Source organism: Homarus americanus, unplaced genomic scaffold, assembly GCF_018991925.1.
Source record: "Homarus americanus isolate GMGI-L3 unplaced genomic scaffold, GMGI_Hamer_2.0 scaffold48354, whole genome shotgun sequence".
NCBI lineage: Eukaryota > Metazoa > Arthropoda > Malacostraca > Decapoda > Nephropidae > Homarus > Homarus americanus.
In genome coordinates, this window is record NW_024723833.1 from 2,901,816 (window position 1) to 2,923,919 (window position 22,104).

The following is a 22,104-nucleotide window of genomic DNA, read 5'->3' on the forward strand; positions in this document are numbered from 1 at the left end:
TAATGTTTTCCACCACTGAACAAATCAAGCCTCTGGCAAAAATTTTTTTAATAGTGATAGATCTCATAAAATTTCATGACTTACAGAAGTTAAAAGCAAACAAAGCATTTTGTTACCTGAGAGCTGAAGTCTCCATATGCATCCCGGCAGTGTTTAAGTCTTGTCTTGAGGTGCTGTATAGCCTGTTCATAGTCTTCCTCCTGCACTAGAACCTTTAAAATGATGCCACAAATATTTTAATTTGATATTTTAAGCCCTAACAAAATGCATATCAATCAAATTATAAACAACTCTTAGTTCAACAACACTGTACATTAGTTCCTACATTTTCCTGTACAGTATAAATATAAATGGAGGACAGATCCTAGAAATCCCATTTCATAGCCAACAGCTCAAATAATGTTGAATACTTTTGTCTTCTGGTCTAGACCAGCATTTCTTAACCTTTGCCCCCAAAAGACTAACCTTCAACCTATGGTGCCCCCTGAACCCCAAAGAGTGAAAGAGAATTAGATTCAGAGACTTATTGACCACTTTCCCTGAAACTTCTCACCCTTCACATGAAAAACTGAAAATCCCCCAAGCAAAGAACTGTTGGCCTAAACTCAATGAGACCCCAACATTAGTAGCTAAACCAGCTAATCATACTAATTAACTACCATACACAGGTACAGGACCATTTATCTGGCAAGGTTGGGACCTGAGGTCCACCAGTTTCCTGGATTTGGCAGGTTCTTAGTCAAGGACCATTTGTGTGCGCGTATATACGGCAAAACCTCACTAAGGCAGACAAATTGGGGGGAAGGGATGTCCAGGATAAGAGGTTGTCCACCTTAGAGCAAATTTTTTCCCAAAACTGGTTTTTAGAAAAAAAAACGTATTTTTGTTCAAGCTCTGAATGCGACGTCAGCTAGGTATGTTAATTCCTAGCCAATTCGCCAGGCCAACATACAGGCAATTAAAACATCTAATAATTCTCATTTCAGGATGCCTGAGTCGTCCGTTTTCTCTTAATCTTGGAGTGCAGTGCACCAGAGACTTCGTTATTCCTTAGTAATGACACAGAATTTGATATTGCAACTGGGGTTGCAATTGTTGAGGCAACATAGGTATGTCTGATTACAGTTGGAATATTCAAGATCCATTGTGAGTGATGTTTAAAGCTTCAACTGTCTTTATGGTTGGTAAAATTTGTCAAGTCTGTCAGTCTGAGTGGCATGTGTCAGGCCTTGTGTTTGTACAACCGCTAAATATATAAAAATATAATGTTATGGTAATTATCAGACACACATAGGCATGACTAGGTTTATTACAGTGATGAAAATTATAAGATCAATACTGTACAGTGGGTAGTCCACAAAACATGTAGCCATGTCTCTTTATTAGAGTGCCCCGTCAGAGGAGTCCGTTTTCTCTCACTTCAGGACGCCTGAGTCGTCCGTTTTCTCTTAATCTAGAGTGCAGTGCACCAGAGACTTCGTTATTCCTTAGTAGTGACACAATTTCAAATTGCAACCCCAATTGCAACTGGGACAATCCCAGAACCAGAAATTTGATACTGACAGTTCAGATTTTGTCCGATTTATCTGAAATCCGGATTAAAGGGGTCCGAATTAACGAGGGTCGACTGTGTGTGTATATATAGACAGAGAACCCTCACTTTACACAGTCAATTGAACCCACGGAGGCCCGCGTAAATCGAGAAACGCATAAAATGAACAACATAACATATGGGATTAATTGAAATAGAGACCGGGCCGACCCCCAAACTCCACTTTTTCCCGACACAATACGTACGTTTTAGTAAAAATAACATCTTAACTTTATGATGGTATGCACACACACATAATATAGAAGAGAACAATCAATAAGAGAATAATATACTGTAGGTTAGGTTAGAAAAAGCAGGGTTAGGTTTAACACTTAAGTTAGTAGAAGAGATGGGTCGGCGTACGGGAATGGAGGCTGGTTCCGATGCAGAGGGCAGGCTACTGGCCCTCAGGTGAGTCATCATCACTGTCATCCACACTTATCAGTGCCTCCCTGACAAATCCCTCAAAGTCGCCATCACTGTCTCTGTCTCCTTCACTATCACTGGCTTGGGCTGGCTGTGGTGGGTTGCGGGCGAAGAACTCTGTTATGCTTTGCTGACAGCTTGTGTTTATGTTGTCATGATACACCTTGATGTAAGGCTCCATAGTCTGCAACAGCTGGGTAGTGAAGACTTCATACCGGTTATCGTCAGGGTCGTCGGAAAGGAGGAGCTTGAGTTTCTCTACACACTCGATGGCACCCCTTACATTATTATGCGATAACTTGTGTTCTTCTTGGGATGATGCACCACCTGCCTCTTCACTGACGTCATTATCATCTAACATCTCGTCGGCAGTCACATCAGGATCCCTTATCACCTCCATAATGTCGTCGTTGGTGGTCTAAGAGAAGCCTTTAGCTGTAACACTCTGCAAAGCTTCTCTGGCAAGGTCCACTGCTACTGCAACAGTCTGAACCTCACCAGTCACAGATTGATTCTGCCTCCCACATGGAATACCTTGCAACACATGTCTCCATGCGTGATGAACCATTGCTACAGACAGCTGATCCCATGCCTCCACCAAGAAGTCCACAGCTTTCTTGACGTTGAATTTTCTCCAAAAGTGTTTCACAAGTACTTCTTGCTCTGCCAACTGTTGTTCCTCATCCTCTTCGCTCTTGCTATCGTTGTCACCCAGGTTACGCAACTCATCCTTGGTGTTGGTGTAGTCGTTCAGGAGCTTAAACTTCTTTGCAGAGAATGCAGCTTTCACATTGCAGATTAATTCTTGGTCCATGGGCTGTATTAATGACGTAGTGTTGGGAGGAAGGAAGACCACCTTTACGTTGGGGTGATGATCCAACAGTAGGGGCGAGTGTCCTGGTGCGTTGTCAAGCAGCAACAAAATCTTGAATGGAACATTCTGTTGCTCACAGAATTTCTTCACGTCGGGAACTAAACAGTCATTAAACCAGGAGAGGGACAGAGTAGAGAATATCCACGCCTTACGTGCGGTCAGCCAGTGAACATTTAGCGTGGTCATGTCCATGCTCTTGTAGGCGGGCGACTTGCGTGCTGTGTGGATCACCGATAACTTGAGCTTACAGGTACCGGAGGCATTGGTGGTAAACAGGAAGGTGATGCGCTCCTTCTGCAACTTTCGGCCCCGACACTTGCTGGCAGTCTTCACAACAAAGGTCTTGGAAGGTAGCTTTTTTCAAAAAAGACCAGATTCGTCCATGTTAAACACCTGGTCGTTGGTGTACTGTCCTTCCTCCATAATCTCACGTAAAAAAGGAGGAAAATCCCTAGCCGCAACACGGTCAGCACTCGCTTCTTCACCACCAATGTTAATGCTGGTGATCTTGTTCCTCTTCTTAAGCCTCTGCAACCACCCAGAGGAAGCACTGAAGGGTTTGGGCTCTGCAATTCCCATCTTACGTGACACTGCAGCATACAGTTCACGTGAGTACTCCTTAACTGAGCGAGTGTCCACCGCCATGTTCCGTCTTGCCTGACGAATCAAGTAGCTCACAAGTAATTTTTCTGTCTTGAGAAGCACCTGGTTGTGGCAATACTTGATCATAGAAGCACCTGTAGACTTTGTGATGTTCATGTGCTCCTTTATCTTGGCTGCATCCTTCTTGATCGTCCGGATCATAGATTCGTTAACACCATGCTGGCGCGCGAGACCAACCTGTCTTGTTCTTTTCTCCAACTCTTGGATGATCTTGTATTTAATTTCGTAGCTTAGGGAACATCGTATCTTCTTTGGCTTAGGGCGGCTGGGTCCAGGTAATGCAAGGTTTCTTTGTGGTGGTGGTGGTGGTGGTCCGGTGGAAGCCATTCTTATGGTTACAATAGATACCAATATACACGGTGTAGCCGGGAGGGGTGTAACTGACGCGGGTAGGTCAACGGGCTTGAACGCTCCCGCGGCGGGGCACGTCATATTACATTAAACCAATCACAGCTAGCGGGGGAGGGAGGTAAGGATGCTTGGCCCAATCACAGTCCGATACGTCATATGACGTCACCGATAATGCAACAAAGACATACACTGCGCAACCTACTCGCGCCGCTTACTCAACATGGCGGGATGGCGGGAGAGTTAGCGGGAGGTTTGAATACAAAAATGGCGCGGCGCGAGATGACCGCCAGCCACTCTCCGCGTAAAAGAGTACACGCACCGCGTAAAGTGAGCATCCCGGGTCTGGCAGGGTACCGCGTAAACGTGGAACCGCGTAAAAAAACTGCGTAAAGCGGGGTAATACTGTGTGTGTGTGTATATATATATATATATATATATATATATATATATATATATATATATATATATATATATATATATATATATATATATATATATATATATACATATACATACATATATATATACATATACATACATACATATATATATATACATATATATATATATATATATATATACATACATATATATATATATATACATATATATATATATATATATATATATATATACATACATATACATATATATATATATATATATATATATATATATATATATATATATATATATATATATATATATATATATATATATATATATATATATATATATATATATATATATATATATATATATATATGTTTCGTTAACCAAAAATTTCGTTGACCGAATCCATTATTTCAATGGGATATTGGGTAATTGGTTCCAGCTCACAGAAAAGTACATACAAAGTAAAGCCAAAAATGCATAAAGTCAGAAATACTCCTAAAATTCCCATAAATCGCCCTTAAATCACTATACGGCCTGTATATATACATACGTATACACTTTTACTCTTAAATTACTACTGTAATGTGATACAGGAGATTAATTTTTATCTCTTGTGCAAAATATATGATGTTTATATTAAAATTATTCACTGTCTTGCAAGGATTCCAGCAATGCAAATTATATTCTCCTAACTTAAGTCTGCAAGCTGGTCTGCTAAAAGCTCTCACACGAATGCATCTTGAGTAAATTACCTTCTGATACAGCTTATTCTTTTATTTTTAAGTCATATTACAAATTACATACAGTAGTGTACAGTGAGTTCTGCTATAACGCGTGTTTTGATAACGCGAATTTGCTCTAACGCGATTTATGAATTAGGAACGATATTTGTATAACGCGAACGCTTGTTTGCTATTACGCGATTTTTGCTTACTATTTCTCCAATTTTGTGGTACAGTGGGGTAAGCTATAACGAATCTAATTGGTTCTAGAACCTTGTTCGTTATAGCATTCGTTCGTTATAGGATTAATCCGTTCCAGGCCCCCAAATACAACCACTTAATACTGAAAAATATAATATAAAATTGTAAAAATTGTAAAAAAGTGCATAAAGATGCATGTAAACCCCTGAAATAAAGAATATCATTAATATTTGTAATAAAAAAACAATAAATTAGAAAAAAAAAAAAATTAAATAATGTTCGTTGTAGGAGTTTCGTTCGTTATAGCATTCTCAATTTTATAGGTAAAACCGTTCGTTATAGGAATATTCGTAGTAGAATCCGTTCGTTATAGCATACCCCACTGTATTAACTGTGAATATAGTAAAGAAGAATATCAACAAGAAGCGTTCTGGTGATAGAATTCCTGGTGATGATCGTAAAAGAAAGGATATAACACTTGAAGAGAAGCTCGATTTTATCAACCTCAAAATCACCCTTCTCCCCCATCAAGTAAAGTGTTACATTTACTGTATGATTTCATTGTTAGATATGAATGTAACATTTAGTTAGACTGTGCTATCCTTTGTGTTAGGCTAACTACTAAATTTTTTCGATTTCGAGTAATCTGCACCTAACCCTATTTTCTCCATAAGCCCTGTTATTTCTATTACGCGATTTTCTATAACACGATATTTTACAAGAACACAATTATCGCGTTATAGCAGAACTACCTGTATTGTATTTTTTCTCTATTACCGAAGATGTTATATTAATCATGATGAACCATAAACCATAAGAGGTCAATCGTACGAGAATATAATACTGAATCAATCAATAAATAAACCTGACGAATGCAGCAACACCTGATCAGCCCCAACCTGCTTACATACTCGAGTGTCTTAGTTCTCAGTAGGCCTATAGCAAATCTGATTGAACCACTGTACAATATTCAGTAAGTGTGATTATTTTCATAAGATATTTTTATTAATCTTCCCCATTTCTTAAAACATGTATTTTTTTATTTTTTAGTATTTCTGGTGACCAGTGCACCTCAGAGTCTGAAGAAAGCAAATTCTGATACAGTATATTGAAGTCCAATTTATCGAGGTTTTACTGTAAAAAAAAAAAATAGTTCCTTCCGCCTTTAAAAATCCTCAGCCACTAAACTAAATCAGAGATGCGTGTGGCTACTGCATTGTGTGCATGCTGTGACATCACACAGGACTGGTGATACAAATGAAGATTTACAGGTAATTTTCCTTTCATTTGCATCTGTTTACATCGCTGGTGGCATTGTTGCCAAGTTGAACTCATCAATTGTCACTGTAGCCACATCCCTGTAGCTCTCTCCCTTTCATATGTATTAGTGTTTTTAAGAGATTAAATCCCACGAGTAGAAAAGATTCGACACTCTTGTAAGCCAATAGGTGTCAACTGTCACTTATTTTGTAAACTTTGAACCTCTTTTCTCCCAGCTGTTCCTTCACTTATAGTGGGCAGACACTTTGTGCTCGGACACCCCAGAGAGTTTAGGCCTTTATATTGAGGGATAAGGGATAAAAAATATACATTGTTTAACTCTACTTATATAATGTACAACATACTGTAATTGCATTAATGTATTACTGTACTCATATATATATATAAAATGGAATATTCATTGTTTTAGTTGTAAAGTTGAAGTTATAAAATAGCTCTCTTTGTCTAAGAATGCTTTATAAGCAATTTTATATTCTAAGAGTAATATTATGTTCTTTCAGTTTTATGGATTTCTACCAAATAAACCTTTCAAGTACTGTACAGTACTTGAGTTGTGAGTGTTTATCAAGTTTATGAGGTCCTATAAATACTCCCCAAAATATTATTAAGGGAGCAAGGCCAGCTTTCTTCAACCTGACCCACAAATAAGGAATAAATCCCAGTATAGTACTGTAATGGGGGACATCCCAAATGACTGGAAATTTTTCAATACTGAAAGTGCTATTCACCAACTGTTCCTTTTTGTGAAATATTACTGTAAAACTCCAGGAGTGGAAAAAAGAATAGACCAAAGTGATAAAAGAGGTAGCAAACAAGATTTGCACTCCACTAAGAAACCTCTGGATCAAGGAAAAGTGCCAAGGGACTGGAAATCAGCCAACATCACCCCAGTATACAAGAAGGGTAGAAAAAGTGCAACAGAAAACTTTAGACCAATCAGTCTAACATTACATGAGGTATATGCAAACCCTCTGAAAAAATTCTGAGGGACGTTGTCATCCAACAGCTGACCAAGCAGTCATATAAAAACCTGGATTTATGGAAAGAAAATCTTGTCTGACAATCTTACCAAGGTTTGCCAATGGATGTTAATGTGAGACACAAATATACATTACATTAGATAGAATGAATAAAGAATAAGTGATCAGAAAACAACCATGGTGTAAAGCAACAAGTTACAGGTGGTTAAAGGTTGGCTTGGATAGACAAGAAGGTGAAGTATGAAAGGGGTTCAATCAAAAACAAATTGTCAAATTTAAAGCTCAAATTAGATTCAAACTCTCAAGTAGAGTAATATACTTCAAACTAGCTTTCTCTTAACCTACACTGGAAAGTTGATCTCATATCAGGTAATACTGGCAAGATAGGTAAAGACTTTTGCAGGCTACCGTTGCCTTACCAATACTGGACTGTACCTCAGTAAGATCAAACATGCCAGTCCAGATTAATTACAAATATCAGTTCTCAAAAAATAATCTTGCTTTCATGAAGTAAGTAAAGATGATTCATCCAAAAGTTTATAACTAACCTGCACAGTAAGACTATGTATGGCTAAAGTCTTTGGACTGTGCTCTCCATGCAGTCGCGAATAAAGAAGGCCAAGTTTATGGAGCTCCCGTAAAGCTTCTTTTGTGTCCATTCTCCGTAAACGTAGCTGATGTTCTACTAACAGTCGTCGAGCCTCACATTCAGCTACACTTCCTGGCCTATTGCTGTTGAAATAAATAAATCAATAAAGTACGGTACTGTAATTATTTCTGGCATTATACATTTCAACCAGCTGCTCTCTTAAGTAAAAGGGTTCTAAAAATGATTAAAATACTTTGTTAATTATAGTCACATTTACTCACCCACAACAATCTATCCTATACATTCTAATACAAGGGGTATTCGTTATACAGCATGCCCTGACAATTCACAGATTTTCAATTTGCAGATGACACCCTGGATGTGCCCAAGAATGTCTAAGGGTAGTTTTAAAGTTGCTGACATTTTCGCAGCCGGGACAGGGAGCCATTCATTCTAGAGACAGTTATTTCTTTTACCTGTATTTTATTTATGTACAGTAGCTGAAACAACTATCTGTGCATACTTTGTGGGAAACAATAGGAGACCATGGACGATAAATTTTGGTATATGAGGGCTGTCACTAGTCACACGTGAAATTTTGGAGCATATCGACCCCCACTTGCACAGATAGTTGTTTTAGCTACTGTGTGTGTGTGTATGTGTGTAGACACACACACAAAACACATACTGTAAAAATAAATAATAATGGGAAAATCCTCTCACAAATAATCAGAAACAAGACAAGAAAATTTAGAAAAAATGTGAGTCTACCCTCAAGTCAACTCTGTGACTTGTTATTAAAGTTAACTTTAGTAACAAAGCATTATTATTTATTTGTATGTGTTTTGTGTGTCTGTATGTGTGTGTGTGTCTACACACCTACACACATACAATATAGGTAAAGGAAATAATTGTTCTAAGGCAAACACATTTCTTTGTACATGATAGAGAAAGTTTGGTCAACTTGGTGATCGAACCTGATTGGCTGAACCGGCCCTTTGACATGCGGGCGCCAAGTTTTACTCACCTGATGAAGAAGTTTGCATTCATACTGTAGAGGATGATGATGTTTATTCAGTAATACTGTCATATATGTTCACATTTGGACAAGCATGTTTATAAAATAAGCAGTTATACAGTTCAGCAGGAACCTAGTCAATGGTGGTACAGTACTGTATACGGTGCACGTAGGCCGTAGGAGTATACAGTTTCCTGTGCGCCAAGCTTTATTTCCAATTTGGAAACAACCATTACTTTTGTCTTTACAGCATTAACTCTAAAACCAAATTTTTTATCTTTTTCCCATAATCTGTCAACAAGTTTTGGTAATGCATCTTCAATATCTGTGATAAAAGCAGTATCATCTGCATAGTGTATATTTAATATTATTTTAGCATTAACTTTCAGTCCTTCATTATAACTAATAACTTTTCTCATTAAGAATTCTGAATACAGTATATATTATACAATTTTGGAGATAGAACACAGCCCTATCTTACTCCCTGTCTAACTGTGAACCATTATTTACGAACACTGCAGCCACCTACTGCTAGTAAAGATTCTTTAAAGTTCTAATATCTCCATCATTAATGCCTATTTTTCCAAGATCTCTATAAGTTAATTGTGCTTTATCTTATCAAAAGCTTTTTCAAAATCAACAAAGCATATAAACAAATTTCTTTGGACCTCTAGAACCTTTCACTCAAAAGTCTCAAACCAAATATAGCTTCTCTAGTTCCTTTTCCTTTTCTAAACCCCTTTTGCTCTTCAGATAACTCACTTTCTATTCTAAACTTTATTCTACATAAATAATTTTTTAATAAAACTTTGTAGGCATGACTTATTGATTAAATATGGATTTACTTTTGTCTACAGTATATAGTACAGGTGTATATAATTATCAATTAGGCAATATTATAAGGACCCTCTCATTAATAAGGGTTTCTCCATATAATGTGATATTAATTATAAATCCGATCATTATGTGGGAGACAGCCCAAGAAGACTTTCCTTCCACTGAGTAACAACATGGGGCCTGTGTATTGAATGGCTAAACTCTCTATATCTATGGCTCTGGCTACAGAGACAATATAATTTGCAACATGCCAAGTCCACACATGTGTTCACTTCACACACATGCACACCCATGCTCTTCATATTTCTTATTTAATAGCAAAATATTTTTTAATATATAGGTACACGCCATATAATGCAATAAAATAGCTACAATACCATAAAAACTACACAAAAGTACACTGTGTGTGAGTGAGTGAGTGGGTGTGCATGTGTGAATGAGAATGAGAGTGAGTGTGTGTGTGTGTGTGTGTGACATTTGTAAATGAGTGTAAATATTTAAACTAGCATTTACCACTGCCACATGAAGAATTCTAGAATACTCAGCATGTTTTTTTCATGCCGCGGTTTGGAAGTACAGTGACCCCTCGGTTAACGAACTCAATCCGTTCCAGAAGGTCGTTCGTTAACCGAAAAGTTTGTTAACCGAAACCATTGTTTCAATGGGTTTTTGGGTAATTGGTTCCAGCTCACCGAAAATTTCCTAAATTCAACAAAAATGGTAGAAAAGTTCACTTATTTTGAGGTGTGTATGTAGAAGGCACCTGGATGATGATGGGAATTAGAATGGGGGTGGAGGAGAAGGAAGAAGAAAAGGCATTGGGGTGGAAGAGAAGTCACCCCATGGCACCATTTCATCCATAAAATTTTAGTTCTCTTGGTGTATTTCAAGATTATTTTCTTTAAATCAACATTGCACTGCATTATATATTGTCAATATGTAAAATAAATTTCAAAATGACCAATAATTTGCTTGGAAACACAGAAAAAAAGCGTTTAGTTGAAGAGAGTCTCAAGCAAGATGTTACCTCCACTGAAAACAGAGAGAGACTAACGCCTGTCTGGTGTGTTAACAGGCTGGATGGCACGCCAGAAACTAGTTTCTTTACCTTCAATTATGTTCAATAATTGTTAAAATGGCTAAAAATGTTAATATTAAACTTTTAAAATTATTGAATAGTATAAACTTCTTGATATTTACTAAAATAGTAAGGAATTTAAGCCCTAGAACCGATTAATGTATTGGCGGACTGATACTAAAGCTGGTTGCCCGGTGAGGGCAAGCGAAAACATGTTGAGCTCGGTTCGTAAGAAATTCGTTAACCGAATTTTTGTTCGTTAACCGAATTGAAGATCCTTATGGAAGGCAGTTCGTTAACTGAAATTTCGTTAACCGAGGCGTTCGTTAAACGAGGGGTCACTGTACAAGTACAGGCATGGGGTGAGCCTCTCCCGCACATGAATTTTCATGCATGTGTGTTCCATGTGAACGGCCCCAATGAACTTCATTAATTTCTAAACCGTTTGGTTCCTCGCATGTGGAAGAAAAACACGCTCGAGTGAAGCAGGCCTTACAGCGGAATATGAGGGCTGCAGTTAGCCTACGTAGTTTGAAATATTACTGAAGGGTACCATAATATTTCTTTGTGAATAATTGGGGTATGCTTTGTGAATATCGATTAGGGGTGTTAAAATATTAATTGTGCATCAAGCAAGATTGCGAATAGCGAAGTATTCCTGTAGTGTACTAACAAATTTTACTGTTAGAGTAGTTGTTCAGCCACTAATGTCAAGGGTCCCCTGGATTTAGATTCTAAGGCTTGACAGTAGGGCTTCAGGTCATAAAGGATTGTGATATTTTAGCCTGGATGTCCACCTGCTCATAGAACCACCTCTTTTATTCCTTGAGGATTTAATTACTGTACCTACACATCAAGTGGAGAAAATATGTTAAAATTCTTTACATTGCCATTTGGTCATAATCAGTACCTGAGAAGCCTTCTTAATTTTATTTTATGAAATGCAATGATATATCTTGTGCATGCTACATCATCATTACTGTTATTGAATTATTTTTTAGTTCCTATACATTGCAAGAATTACTGTATTACTGTATACATAATTTTTATAATTTTTATCATACCTAACTTGTGTTATATGAACGGCTCGAGTCAGGCACTCCAGGCCTGCCTCACTGTCTTCATCAGTCTGACTGTGGTTCAGAAGAAGTTGGCCAAGCTGTTGCAATGGATCAACAAGTCCAGGATCATCAACGCCTGTCCCACCAGATTCTATCGTTTTTATGCTTGATTCCAACTTTTCCTGAAAACATAATAATAATAATAATAATAATAATAATAATAATAATAATAATAATAATAATAATAATATTAATAATAATAATTATACCCTAAACACAACTACCCAAACTCCCACAAACATATTACTTACTACAGTACTGTACTTTTCATTTTCATCATTTTATAGTTTTACATTATATATTCAGGTACCTGTATTCTCCTTATTTCTAAGTCGTATTGGAGCATTGAAGTGATATTCATATTATATTTTATTTATTTCCAAGGCAAATTAGAGCAATTAAATGATATTTCCACAACTTTTATGGTTTCTTATGGAAACAAACACTGCAGCAGCGCCGCAAATTATAAATACAAAAGAATCTGGTTAACATGAGTCTGGGCAACAGGCAGATTTAATCAACCACCTCCAAAATTAAATAATCATAATAATAACAGAAAAAATTCCTCCAAAGTCAGCCTGAGTCGTAAGTTTGAATATTGGTGCGCAACAAGGAAAGGTTGCCATATTTATTGGACAGTTCTTTAACACTTATATAAACTATGTGATTCAGAGTTAAACAACTTAGTGAGCACAAGTTTAGCCTTATTTAGTCATTTTCAAATTGCATACATCAAAATTTAAAAAAGAAATTGCTTTGATGAAGAATAAAATTGATGCACAGCGTATCATAAAATACAATGGCATCTATTTTACGTACAAAAATACCTCCTTCCACACTCAAATCATCTTCTGGACGACTCAACCCAGTTCTGCCAGGCAGTCAACCAGCTGACTCACAAATGTGTGGCTGCTGCACTGTGCCATAACATCACATTGGGGAAGGGAGGGCAGCCATGCCATGTTACAGCCCAATGCCTCCACACACATTCACTTCACATATTTACACAACCATGCTCTTCATTGTTCTTATTTTATAGTTTTATATTATATTTTCTTTATTTCTAAGCCATAGTGTTTATATAGAGTGGAATTAGTGTCAAGGAAGTCCATTTTTCTGCTTACCTGTGTATTTTCATAAGTGTTTAAATTTCAAAACAATTTTATTTTATTTTCAAAGAAGCACACACACAAACAAAAAACGCAGTAATTGGGAAATGCTCGTGAAGATGCTTAAATTTAAACAAGAGCTACTAATAGAGGCATCCTCGCGTTTAACCCTAAAGCCCCAGGTTAGGGTGCAGCTGGCAGTACGCAGTACCCCCCCACGGGGATAAATCAAGAAAAAAATCAGATTAAAAAAAAAGGGGGGGGGGGGGAAATAGGCGGACGTTCTGGAACGTCACCCGGAGCCTAAGGGTTAAGAATGCGAATATGTATTTCGAGAATTATCAAGACTCCAATGTACCCTGTAGTAAGATATTCATGGGTGAAGCAATCAGCAAGGTATATAAAATTATAACAAAGGACTCGGTGAAGGATGTTGCAAACTTATTACGTGGTGTAATTTTGAGAGCTTTTAAAAAGACAGTCGACTCCCATGGTCACCCTCTGTCAGTGATCTTGATGTGAAGGAGGGGGTTATCCCCCAACAACTCCAACAGTTTCTGAATTTTTATCATAGCCCATCAAGCAGTTGCCAAATCTAATTGATCCAGTTGCCTGGTGCTCTCCACAGGACAGTATTTTTGCAGTGGGGTCATCAACAGTGAGTGGAAACTGCCAAAACTTGATAAGTGTACAGGAGCAGGCAACTGTTGACCATGCTACATTGATTTGGCCATTGTGAGAGCAACAACTTTGACATGGAGTTAGAAGCAGCAGTTAATGCTGCATTGGAAGAGAAATTTTATCTACTGGCAGGGGAAATTGTCAGTGCCCCATACAATGGAGTGTTCCAGTCAGAGTGGAATAATTTCAATCATAATTTGTCTGCAGTGCATGGCGGGGGCCCCATCCATAAACATAGTTGGTGATTGTGATATTGCCAGATCATTGCTTCCGTGAAACACAAAGAGGGGACATTCAGCGAGCAAACAGCCTCCACTGGCATTACCCCCATTGATAAAGATATGTAACACAGAAAAAACAAAACAAAAAAATTCTAAACTAATTAAATAAATACAAAAAAATTAAACAACATTCACCACATTAATAATAACAAGGCTGCCGCTTAACATTGTCTAACTTCATTTCCAAAGACATGGTTTTTCTTGAAGACTTGGCTTTCCAGAGGTGGGAGAGTCAGTAGGATGCTTGCTAGCCATTTTCAAAGTTACAGAGTTACTGCACAGTACACTGATCACTTCACAGAGAGCAATAATGGCAAAGTATCACAGCGATCACAAGTTTACACAACAATTAATAACAATAATGTTTGTTACATGAGCAAGGGCAGATGTGATTACATTGAAACAAAGCATGGGACTGTAGTTTGAATGGTGGCATGGTCACTTCTATGACATTTTACAAGCAAAAAACAAAGGCTCAACCTAAAGGACATAAATAAACAAATAAATACTTCACTAGACCTTCGGCTCCAACTGTCAAACATGTCACTGTCACCTCCCCTTCCTCCCTCCTTCCTTCCCAGCAAGGGTTTGGTGGTTATACAGTAGGCTTTTAGTTTTTATCTTATATAATATCACAGACTAAAGTTAGGAGAATATAATTTGCATTGCTGGAATCCTTGCAAGACAGTGAATAATTTGAATATAAACGTCATATATTTTGCACAAATTATCAAATTTTTAGTACATTAGTACATTTTAATAATGTACAATTTTTTCAACTGTATTTTGAGGGAAGATTAACATAAATTTCTTCATTTATTTTTATTCATTTACATGCACACACCCTATTAAAAGAAACGTAAAAGAAATAAATGCCCTAAGTGCAAACCTGTACTGTAAATGTACTAAATGATTAGGGTACAAAAATTTTTGTCTAGTGCAAATTGTAGCTTGTTTATAGTTATTTATTTATTTATATATTTATTTTATTTATTTTTATTGGGCACTCCCCTACTGTAGATATATGAGACGAATATGCTGTAATATGTAACTGTACTATTTACCATTATTGATTCAGGTCTCTGTATTATATGTTATAATCATACCCCCTTTTGTCACTGAGTGTAGTTCATGTTTTAGGCACATGCGCGCTGTACGCGCATGTGCAGAGAGAGATACCCAGAGAGATTCCAAGACAGGACGCTGTTTCCCCTGTCTTAACTCCTTTTGTGTGTTTGTCCCAGAAATAGAACTTACGAACTTGACACCAGTGTGTTTCCTTTACCCCTGATTGGAAGCATCACCTGGGTCTCCCACACCTACATACTGTGCAAGGTGAATCGCTTCTTTCGCGACTTTCAAATTATCCTCGTAGGCTCGGGTTGAAAAAGGTGCACTCAATATATCTTCAACAGTATTTCCCATTGTGTAAGAAGGGTGAAAATGATGTCCAAGTATTTAAATTAAAATGCACAGTGAGCTTTAAATACTATGTAAATCAAAGCAAAGAAATATATTTTCACATTCACAGTAAACGGAAACGAAGTACGGAGCAACACTTCCTCCGCTGCGGGCTGAGTGCTACTGGTTGGCCGCTGCTGATAACCACAAGGAAAGAAGAAAACACGAAGTTCCCAAGCGCTTTCGTGTAATTCACATCTTCAGGGGTGAGTACAGACTAAGGAGAAGTACAAAACAAGGTATATATATATACTGTATATATATACAGAGGAGGGTGAGATTAAGTCCACAATGGTCAGGTATTAGGTAATGACCCTACTAATCTTCAAAAAGCCCCGCAGCAGTCGGTAGTCAGGTCAGAGGGTAAGCTGACCCAGCCTTCTCACCTGGTTACAAATCTTCTTAATTACAAAATTATCCAGTTTGTACATACCATTACTCAAATTTATGTTGACGGATTCGGTATGTTTAATGAGACTAGATTCTATAATGTTCCTACTGTCAATTGAATTATAAGGTTATATTGAGGAGGCATTATCCCAGTCAATGCAATGCTTATTATCCCTCAAATGAACAAACAGAGCATTGGATTCCTGGCCTGTCCTAACACTATATTTATGTTGTTTAAGTCTAGTTTCAAGATCTTTACCTGTCTGGCCTAAGTAAAACATATTACATTCCTTGCAAGGAACCTTATAAATGCAGCCACCTGTATTGTTGGGGGAGTTCTTGATTAACATTTGTTTAACAGTACATGAGTTTTTAAATGCCACATTGACGTTCCAGGTTTTTAGTTGTAAAGGAATTTGTGAGAAATTTTTGTAAAATGGTAATACTTAGAGATTCTTATGGTCATGGGTGGGCTTGGGATCGGTTCTATAGAAAGATTTCTTAGTAATGTTCAGGCATTTGTCTATGAAAGATCTAGGGTACTTAAGGTTTGAGCCAATATTATAGATATATTTATGTTCCTCATCAATGAATTCCGGGCTGCAAATTCTCAAAGCACGTAAAAACATTGATGAAAATACTGACTGTTTGACTCTATTATGGTAGGCAGAATAATAATGAATGTATGAACACACAATAGTAGGTTCCTATAAATATTGAACTTAAAGGTGTTACCTATTCTGTGGATCAGACAGTCTAGGAAAGGCAATTTACATTCATGCTCTAATTCCACAGTGAATTTGATCGAGGGGGCTAAGTTATTAAGTTGTGGCAGGAAAGCTTTTAGGTCCTCATTACATGGCCAGAGACATAATATCACCTTCAGCAGTCTGGTTTAGATATGTAGGTAGGGAGGGAGGGAAGGAGGGACCCATCGAGCGTGGGAAGAGGGGGGGGGGAGCCGGAGGTGGGGTATTTTGATTGACGGATAGTGTTTGGGTGAAGTATATTTTTTTTATTTACTGAAGATATTTGTTTTAGCTCATAGAATTCATACAAATTACCCGGCCAGAATATAATTTACATTGCTGGAATTCTTACAATTTGATGATCATTTTGAATATAAACATCATATATTTTGCATTAGACATACGAATTTTAGATCCAAGTAAGAATTTTGTTTACTCAGAGCAAATATGTTATCTTTTGTGCAAAATATATGACGTGTATATTCAAAATATTCCTGGTCTTGCAAAGAATCCAGCAATGTCAATTATATTATCTTAACTTTAGTTTGAGGTATTATTTATTAAATTATTACTATACCTTAAAATCTAGTGTTTTCACCCAAACATTTCTCAGAGAGGGAGGAGCCAGCGAGCGTGGGAAGAGGGGGGGGGGGAGTTGAGTCCATTATTTGAATGGACATTAACCTGGCGACTGTATTTCTCTTAAATATTAATTGTGTGTGCATACCATCATAAAATTAAGATGTTATTTTAACTACAACGTAGGTATTGTATCGGAAAAAGTGGAGTTTGGGGAATCGGAGTCTCTGTTTCAATTAAACCCATATGTTATGTTGTTCACTTTATGGTTTTCTAAACTACAGCGAGCCTCGTGGGTTCAATTGACTGCGTAAAAGCAAGGTTTCTGTACTATATATATATATATATATATATATATATATATATATATATATATATATATATATATATATATATATATATATATATATATATATATATATATATATATATATATATATATATATATATATATATATATATATATATATATATATATATATATATATATATATATATATATATATATATGTATATATTATTATATATATATATATATATATATATATATATATATATATATATATATATATATATATATATATATATATATATATATATATATATATATATATATATATATATATATATATATATATATATATATATATATATATATATATATATATATATATATTAGACAACCTTCCTTGCCAGTTTACGACGCTGAAAGCGATGTCACTTTCGGTGTGTGTACCTTTCGTGGAAAGAGGCGAGCTGGCATAGTGTACAGTCATCAAAACATTACAGAGTTCTTCACCGCCACCCCACCAAGCCGCCCAAGTCAGTGATAGTGATATTGTGAGGATATGGACTTATCAATTTCTAACTCCAGCTGTTTACCTAACTCCACTATCTTGTTACTAATATCCGAAATAACTTCATTTTCATTAAATCCTTTGAAACTGTGCACATATCTTTTCAGGATTTTCTTCCATATTCCATTCATGCAATGTTTTGTAACCTGATCCCATGCTGCACTAATGTTCTTTATACATGACAAAATGTTGTACTCCTTCCAAAACTGTCTGAGCGTTTTCTCACCTTCAGTAGCAGCAACAGCCTGAGCGAAGGTCGTGCGTAAATAATACGCTTTAAAGGCAGCAATAGCACCTTGATCCATGGGTTGGATGATAGAGGTAGTGTTAGGTGGAATGTACACTACCTTAACATCAGGGTGCATGTCGTCCAGGTGTGGTGGGTGTCCCGGAGCATTATCCAAAATCAGTAAAATCTTGAATGGAATCTGTTGTTGCAGACAATACTCCTTGGCTCGTGGAATGAAACAAGTCATGAACCAATCCTCAAACAGTACTAGGGTTATCCAGACTTTCTTGTTATTGCGATAAAACACTGGCAGTGTGTGCTTGCTGACATGTTTAAAAGCCCTGGGGTTCTCTGAATGATAGATCATGAAGGGCTTTAGCTTGAAACCAGCAACATTCCCACCCAACAGAAGTGTAATTCTGTCCTTGAATGCCTTGAATCCGGGCATTGTTTTCGCCTCTTTGTGGATGTATGTCCATTCAGGCATGCGCTTCCACAATAATCCAGTCTCATCCACATTGAATATTTGCTTAGGCAAATAATTCCCTTCCACAATCACATCATCTAATTCCTCCTTAAAAGCTTCGGCAGCACCAACATCGGCACTAGCTGCCTCTCCACTCACCTTAACATTGTGTAGACTGTAGCGTTTTTTAAATCTATCAAACCACCCATGACTTCCTGTAAAGGTTTGATCACATTCATCTCCTGCCTGCTCCTTCAGGCTTTGGAACAGGCTTCTTGCTTTAGCCTGTATGGTTAGAACGCTTAAGGGTACACGCTTCTGTATCTGGTCTTCTATCCATATCACCAATAATTTTTCCATATCGTGGATAGGACCTTGTCTTTTCTTTGATATTATAGTTCCCTTTATAGGTGTTGTTCCTTTCACTACTTCACGAATACGTTCCTTGTCCTTCAGAATAGTGGATATAGTCGAGTGTGAGAAACCTAGGTCGCGTGAGATTGTTGCTACTGTTTTTCCATTCTCATACTGTGTTATTATCTTCAGTTTCATCTCAAAAGTAATTGCCTGTCTCCTTTTCCTTGGAACACCACCAGCACTCTCACTTTTACGCTTTCCAGTCATTATAAAGTCAATTAAATACGATAATAACGAAAGTCACAGCGCGATCAGTATAGGATACGATAGCCAAACACAAACAAAGCGCTCCACTGAGTGAGTGTACCCACGAGGTGACCCGAGACGCGCCACCCTCTCGCCCGGGACGGAAACGTTTCGGTATAGAAAATGCGTGCGTCATTTGAAAATACTTTTGGTCACGACAGTCGCAGTCGTAAGTCCCGACGGACGTACGGTCAAAGCAGGTCGTAAGTACCAATGGAGGGTAAGTTCATGTAGTCGTAAGTGGTCACTCGGTTAACGAACGGTTCGATTAACGAAATTTCGGTAACGAATTAGGATTTTCAGTTCGATTAACGAACAAAACTTCGATTAACGAAATCCTTACGACAAACACATTTTGTTGTGTGCATCAGCTGATCAGCTGATCGGCTAGTCCGCCAATACAGTAATTGGTTCTATGTTTACATTCGTTTCCAGTGAAGTAAATATCAAGAAAGTTGGTCTCCTGCATATTTCTGCATTTTTTATATTAAAATTATTGGTCTTTCCAATTTAGTTAATATATTGATAATATATACAATACAGAGAACAGTTTTTGTTTGCCAATCAGCTGATTGAATCACCCACCAACACTTCTCAGTTTAACTTTGTTTACAGTGGGGTGAACATTGATTTTGTTGGTCTCTTGAATATTTTTTTCATTTTTACATTAAAATTAATGGTCATTTAGAAATTTAGTTAACATATTGATAATATACAGTGCAGAAATTATTATGAAACATGAAGAAGGCATTAGAACCAATGCACTCTGTAAAGAATATGGCATGTCATCATGGACTGCCTCTACAATTAGCTGTTTGACATATAAACAAAGCTGCCGGTAATACGACACACACACCTCAAAGTTAGTTAAAATACAGTATTCTATTGTTTTTTATTTATTATTGTACAGTACAGTACTGTATTTAGTTTATACTTAATGTTTTGTTAATTCTATTACTGGTATACAGTACTTTGTATGTACTTTTTCTGTGAGTTGGAACCAATTACCCAATATCCCATTGAAATAATAGATTCAGTTAACGAAATTTTCGGTTACAATACTATGGTAAAATAAAAAAAATAAAGCATCATGGGAAAGACTGGAGAATATAGCATAATAATTGGTTTCAATGGATGAAATGATAGAATTAAAAGAAATACTGTACTGTATACTACATATATTGTACTGAAAATAGATCTAGAAACTGACTTTATATCAAATCTCTCATTAAATACTTACAATACATACTATATTATATAAGAATCACGTCCTTACTGTAAATAAAAAAGAAGCGATAAAACTGTGATCATCTTACCCTGGCCTTGATATATTTTCTCCTCTTGGTATAAAGGGTTGCTTGGGCACAAAGGACTTTAACTTGTAAATCAAGCGCCCGATCCATTGTGAGTGATGGGGTTAGTTTTTTCTTCCATCGTGAGACCTGTTGTGGTGAATGAGAATATAAGAAACTAGTTCAATGCATATACAGTAATTAAAAAAAAATTATATTGTTTTTGTTCATTCCAGAATGTGACACCTAGCTTTATACCTAGGTATGTAAATGCCTAGGATTAACTCGCCAGGCCAACATACAAGCAATTAAAACACCTAATAATTACTTAAATACGAAATATTAGGACACGTCGCTACCAGGAATTTAATTACAATTCTCAAAACCCCCAACCGCACCCTCCATCACACGCATCACTACCGTCATCTTCTTGCCTGGCGAATCAGCTGTAAACACGCTGTAGCTCCGCTAATTTCTGTTGTAATAGCTAAAATATAAAGTGCCATTAGGATTTTATTTTTGGTATTTATACATCTTAGCATGGTGAGGAAATCGAGTGACTTTTATTTTGATTATGTCTCTCATATATTGTGTTTGGGCAAGTTTCTATCAGGTCTGGTCAAGAATGGGCCGCCTCGTCTTCTATCTAGGAAGACAGTCGACCTTTAGTGACTATTATCCTCTACTTTTCAAGTCACTGTGTGTGTGTGTGTGTGTGTGTGTGTGTGTGTGTGTGTGTGTGTGTGTGTGTGTGTGTGTGTGTGTGTGTGTGCGCGTGCGTGCGTGCGTCGTCGCGTGCGTGCGTGCGTGCGTGCGGTTGTGTGTGTGTGTGTGTGTGTGTGGGTTGTGTGTGTGTGTGTGTGTGTGGGTTGTGTGTGTGTGGGTTGTGTGTGTGTGTGTGTGTGGGTTGTGTGTGTGTGTGTGTGTGTGGGTTGTGTGTGTGTGTGTGTGGGTTGTGTGTGTGTGTGTGTGGGGTTGTGTGTGTGTGTGTGTGGGGTTGTGTGTGTGTGTGTGTGTGTGTGTGGGTTGTGTGTGTGTGTGTGTGGGTTGTGTGTGTGTGTGGGTTGTGTGTGTGTGTGTGTGTGTGGGTTGTGTGTGTGTGTGTGTACAGTGGTCCCTTGGTTAACAAACTCAATTCATTCCAGAGGGTCGTTCGTTAACCGAAAATTTTGTTAATCGAAACCATTGTTTCAATGGGATATTGGGCAATTGGTTCCAG

The 22,104-nt window shown here is 37.3% G+C and overlaps 1 protein-coding gene across 3 annotated transcripts in view; it reads right to left on the bottom strand.

The window, feature by feature from the left end:
- LOC121863742 (tetratricopeptide repeat protein 23-like) overlaps positions 1–22,104 on the bottom strand; it is a 92,063-nt gene that overhangs the window by 22,462 nt on the left and 47,497 nt on the right. For 2 of the 3 annotated variants that reach the window (XM_042362506.1, XM_042362507.1), the window contains 4 exons: positions 20,910–21,035; positions 12,072–12,250; positions 8,034–8,217; positions 117–212 (listed from right to left, as the gene is read on the bottom strand). In XM_042362506.1, the coding sequence (XP_042218440.1) occupies positions 117–212; positions 8,034–8,217; positions 12,072–12,250; positions 20,910–21,035 (585 nt within the window). The remainder of the gene's footprint in view (positions 1–116; positions 213–8,033; positions 8,218–12,071; positions 12,251–20,909; positions 21,036–22,104) is intronic. The other variant, XM_042362508.1, reaches the window with a different exon arrangement.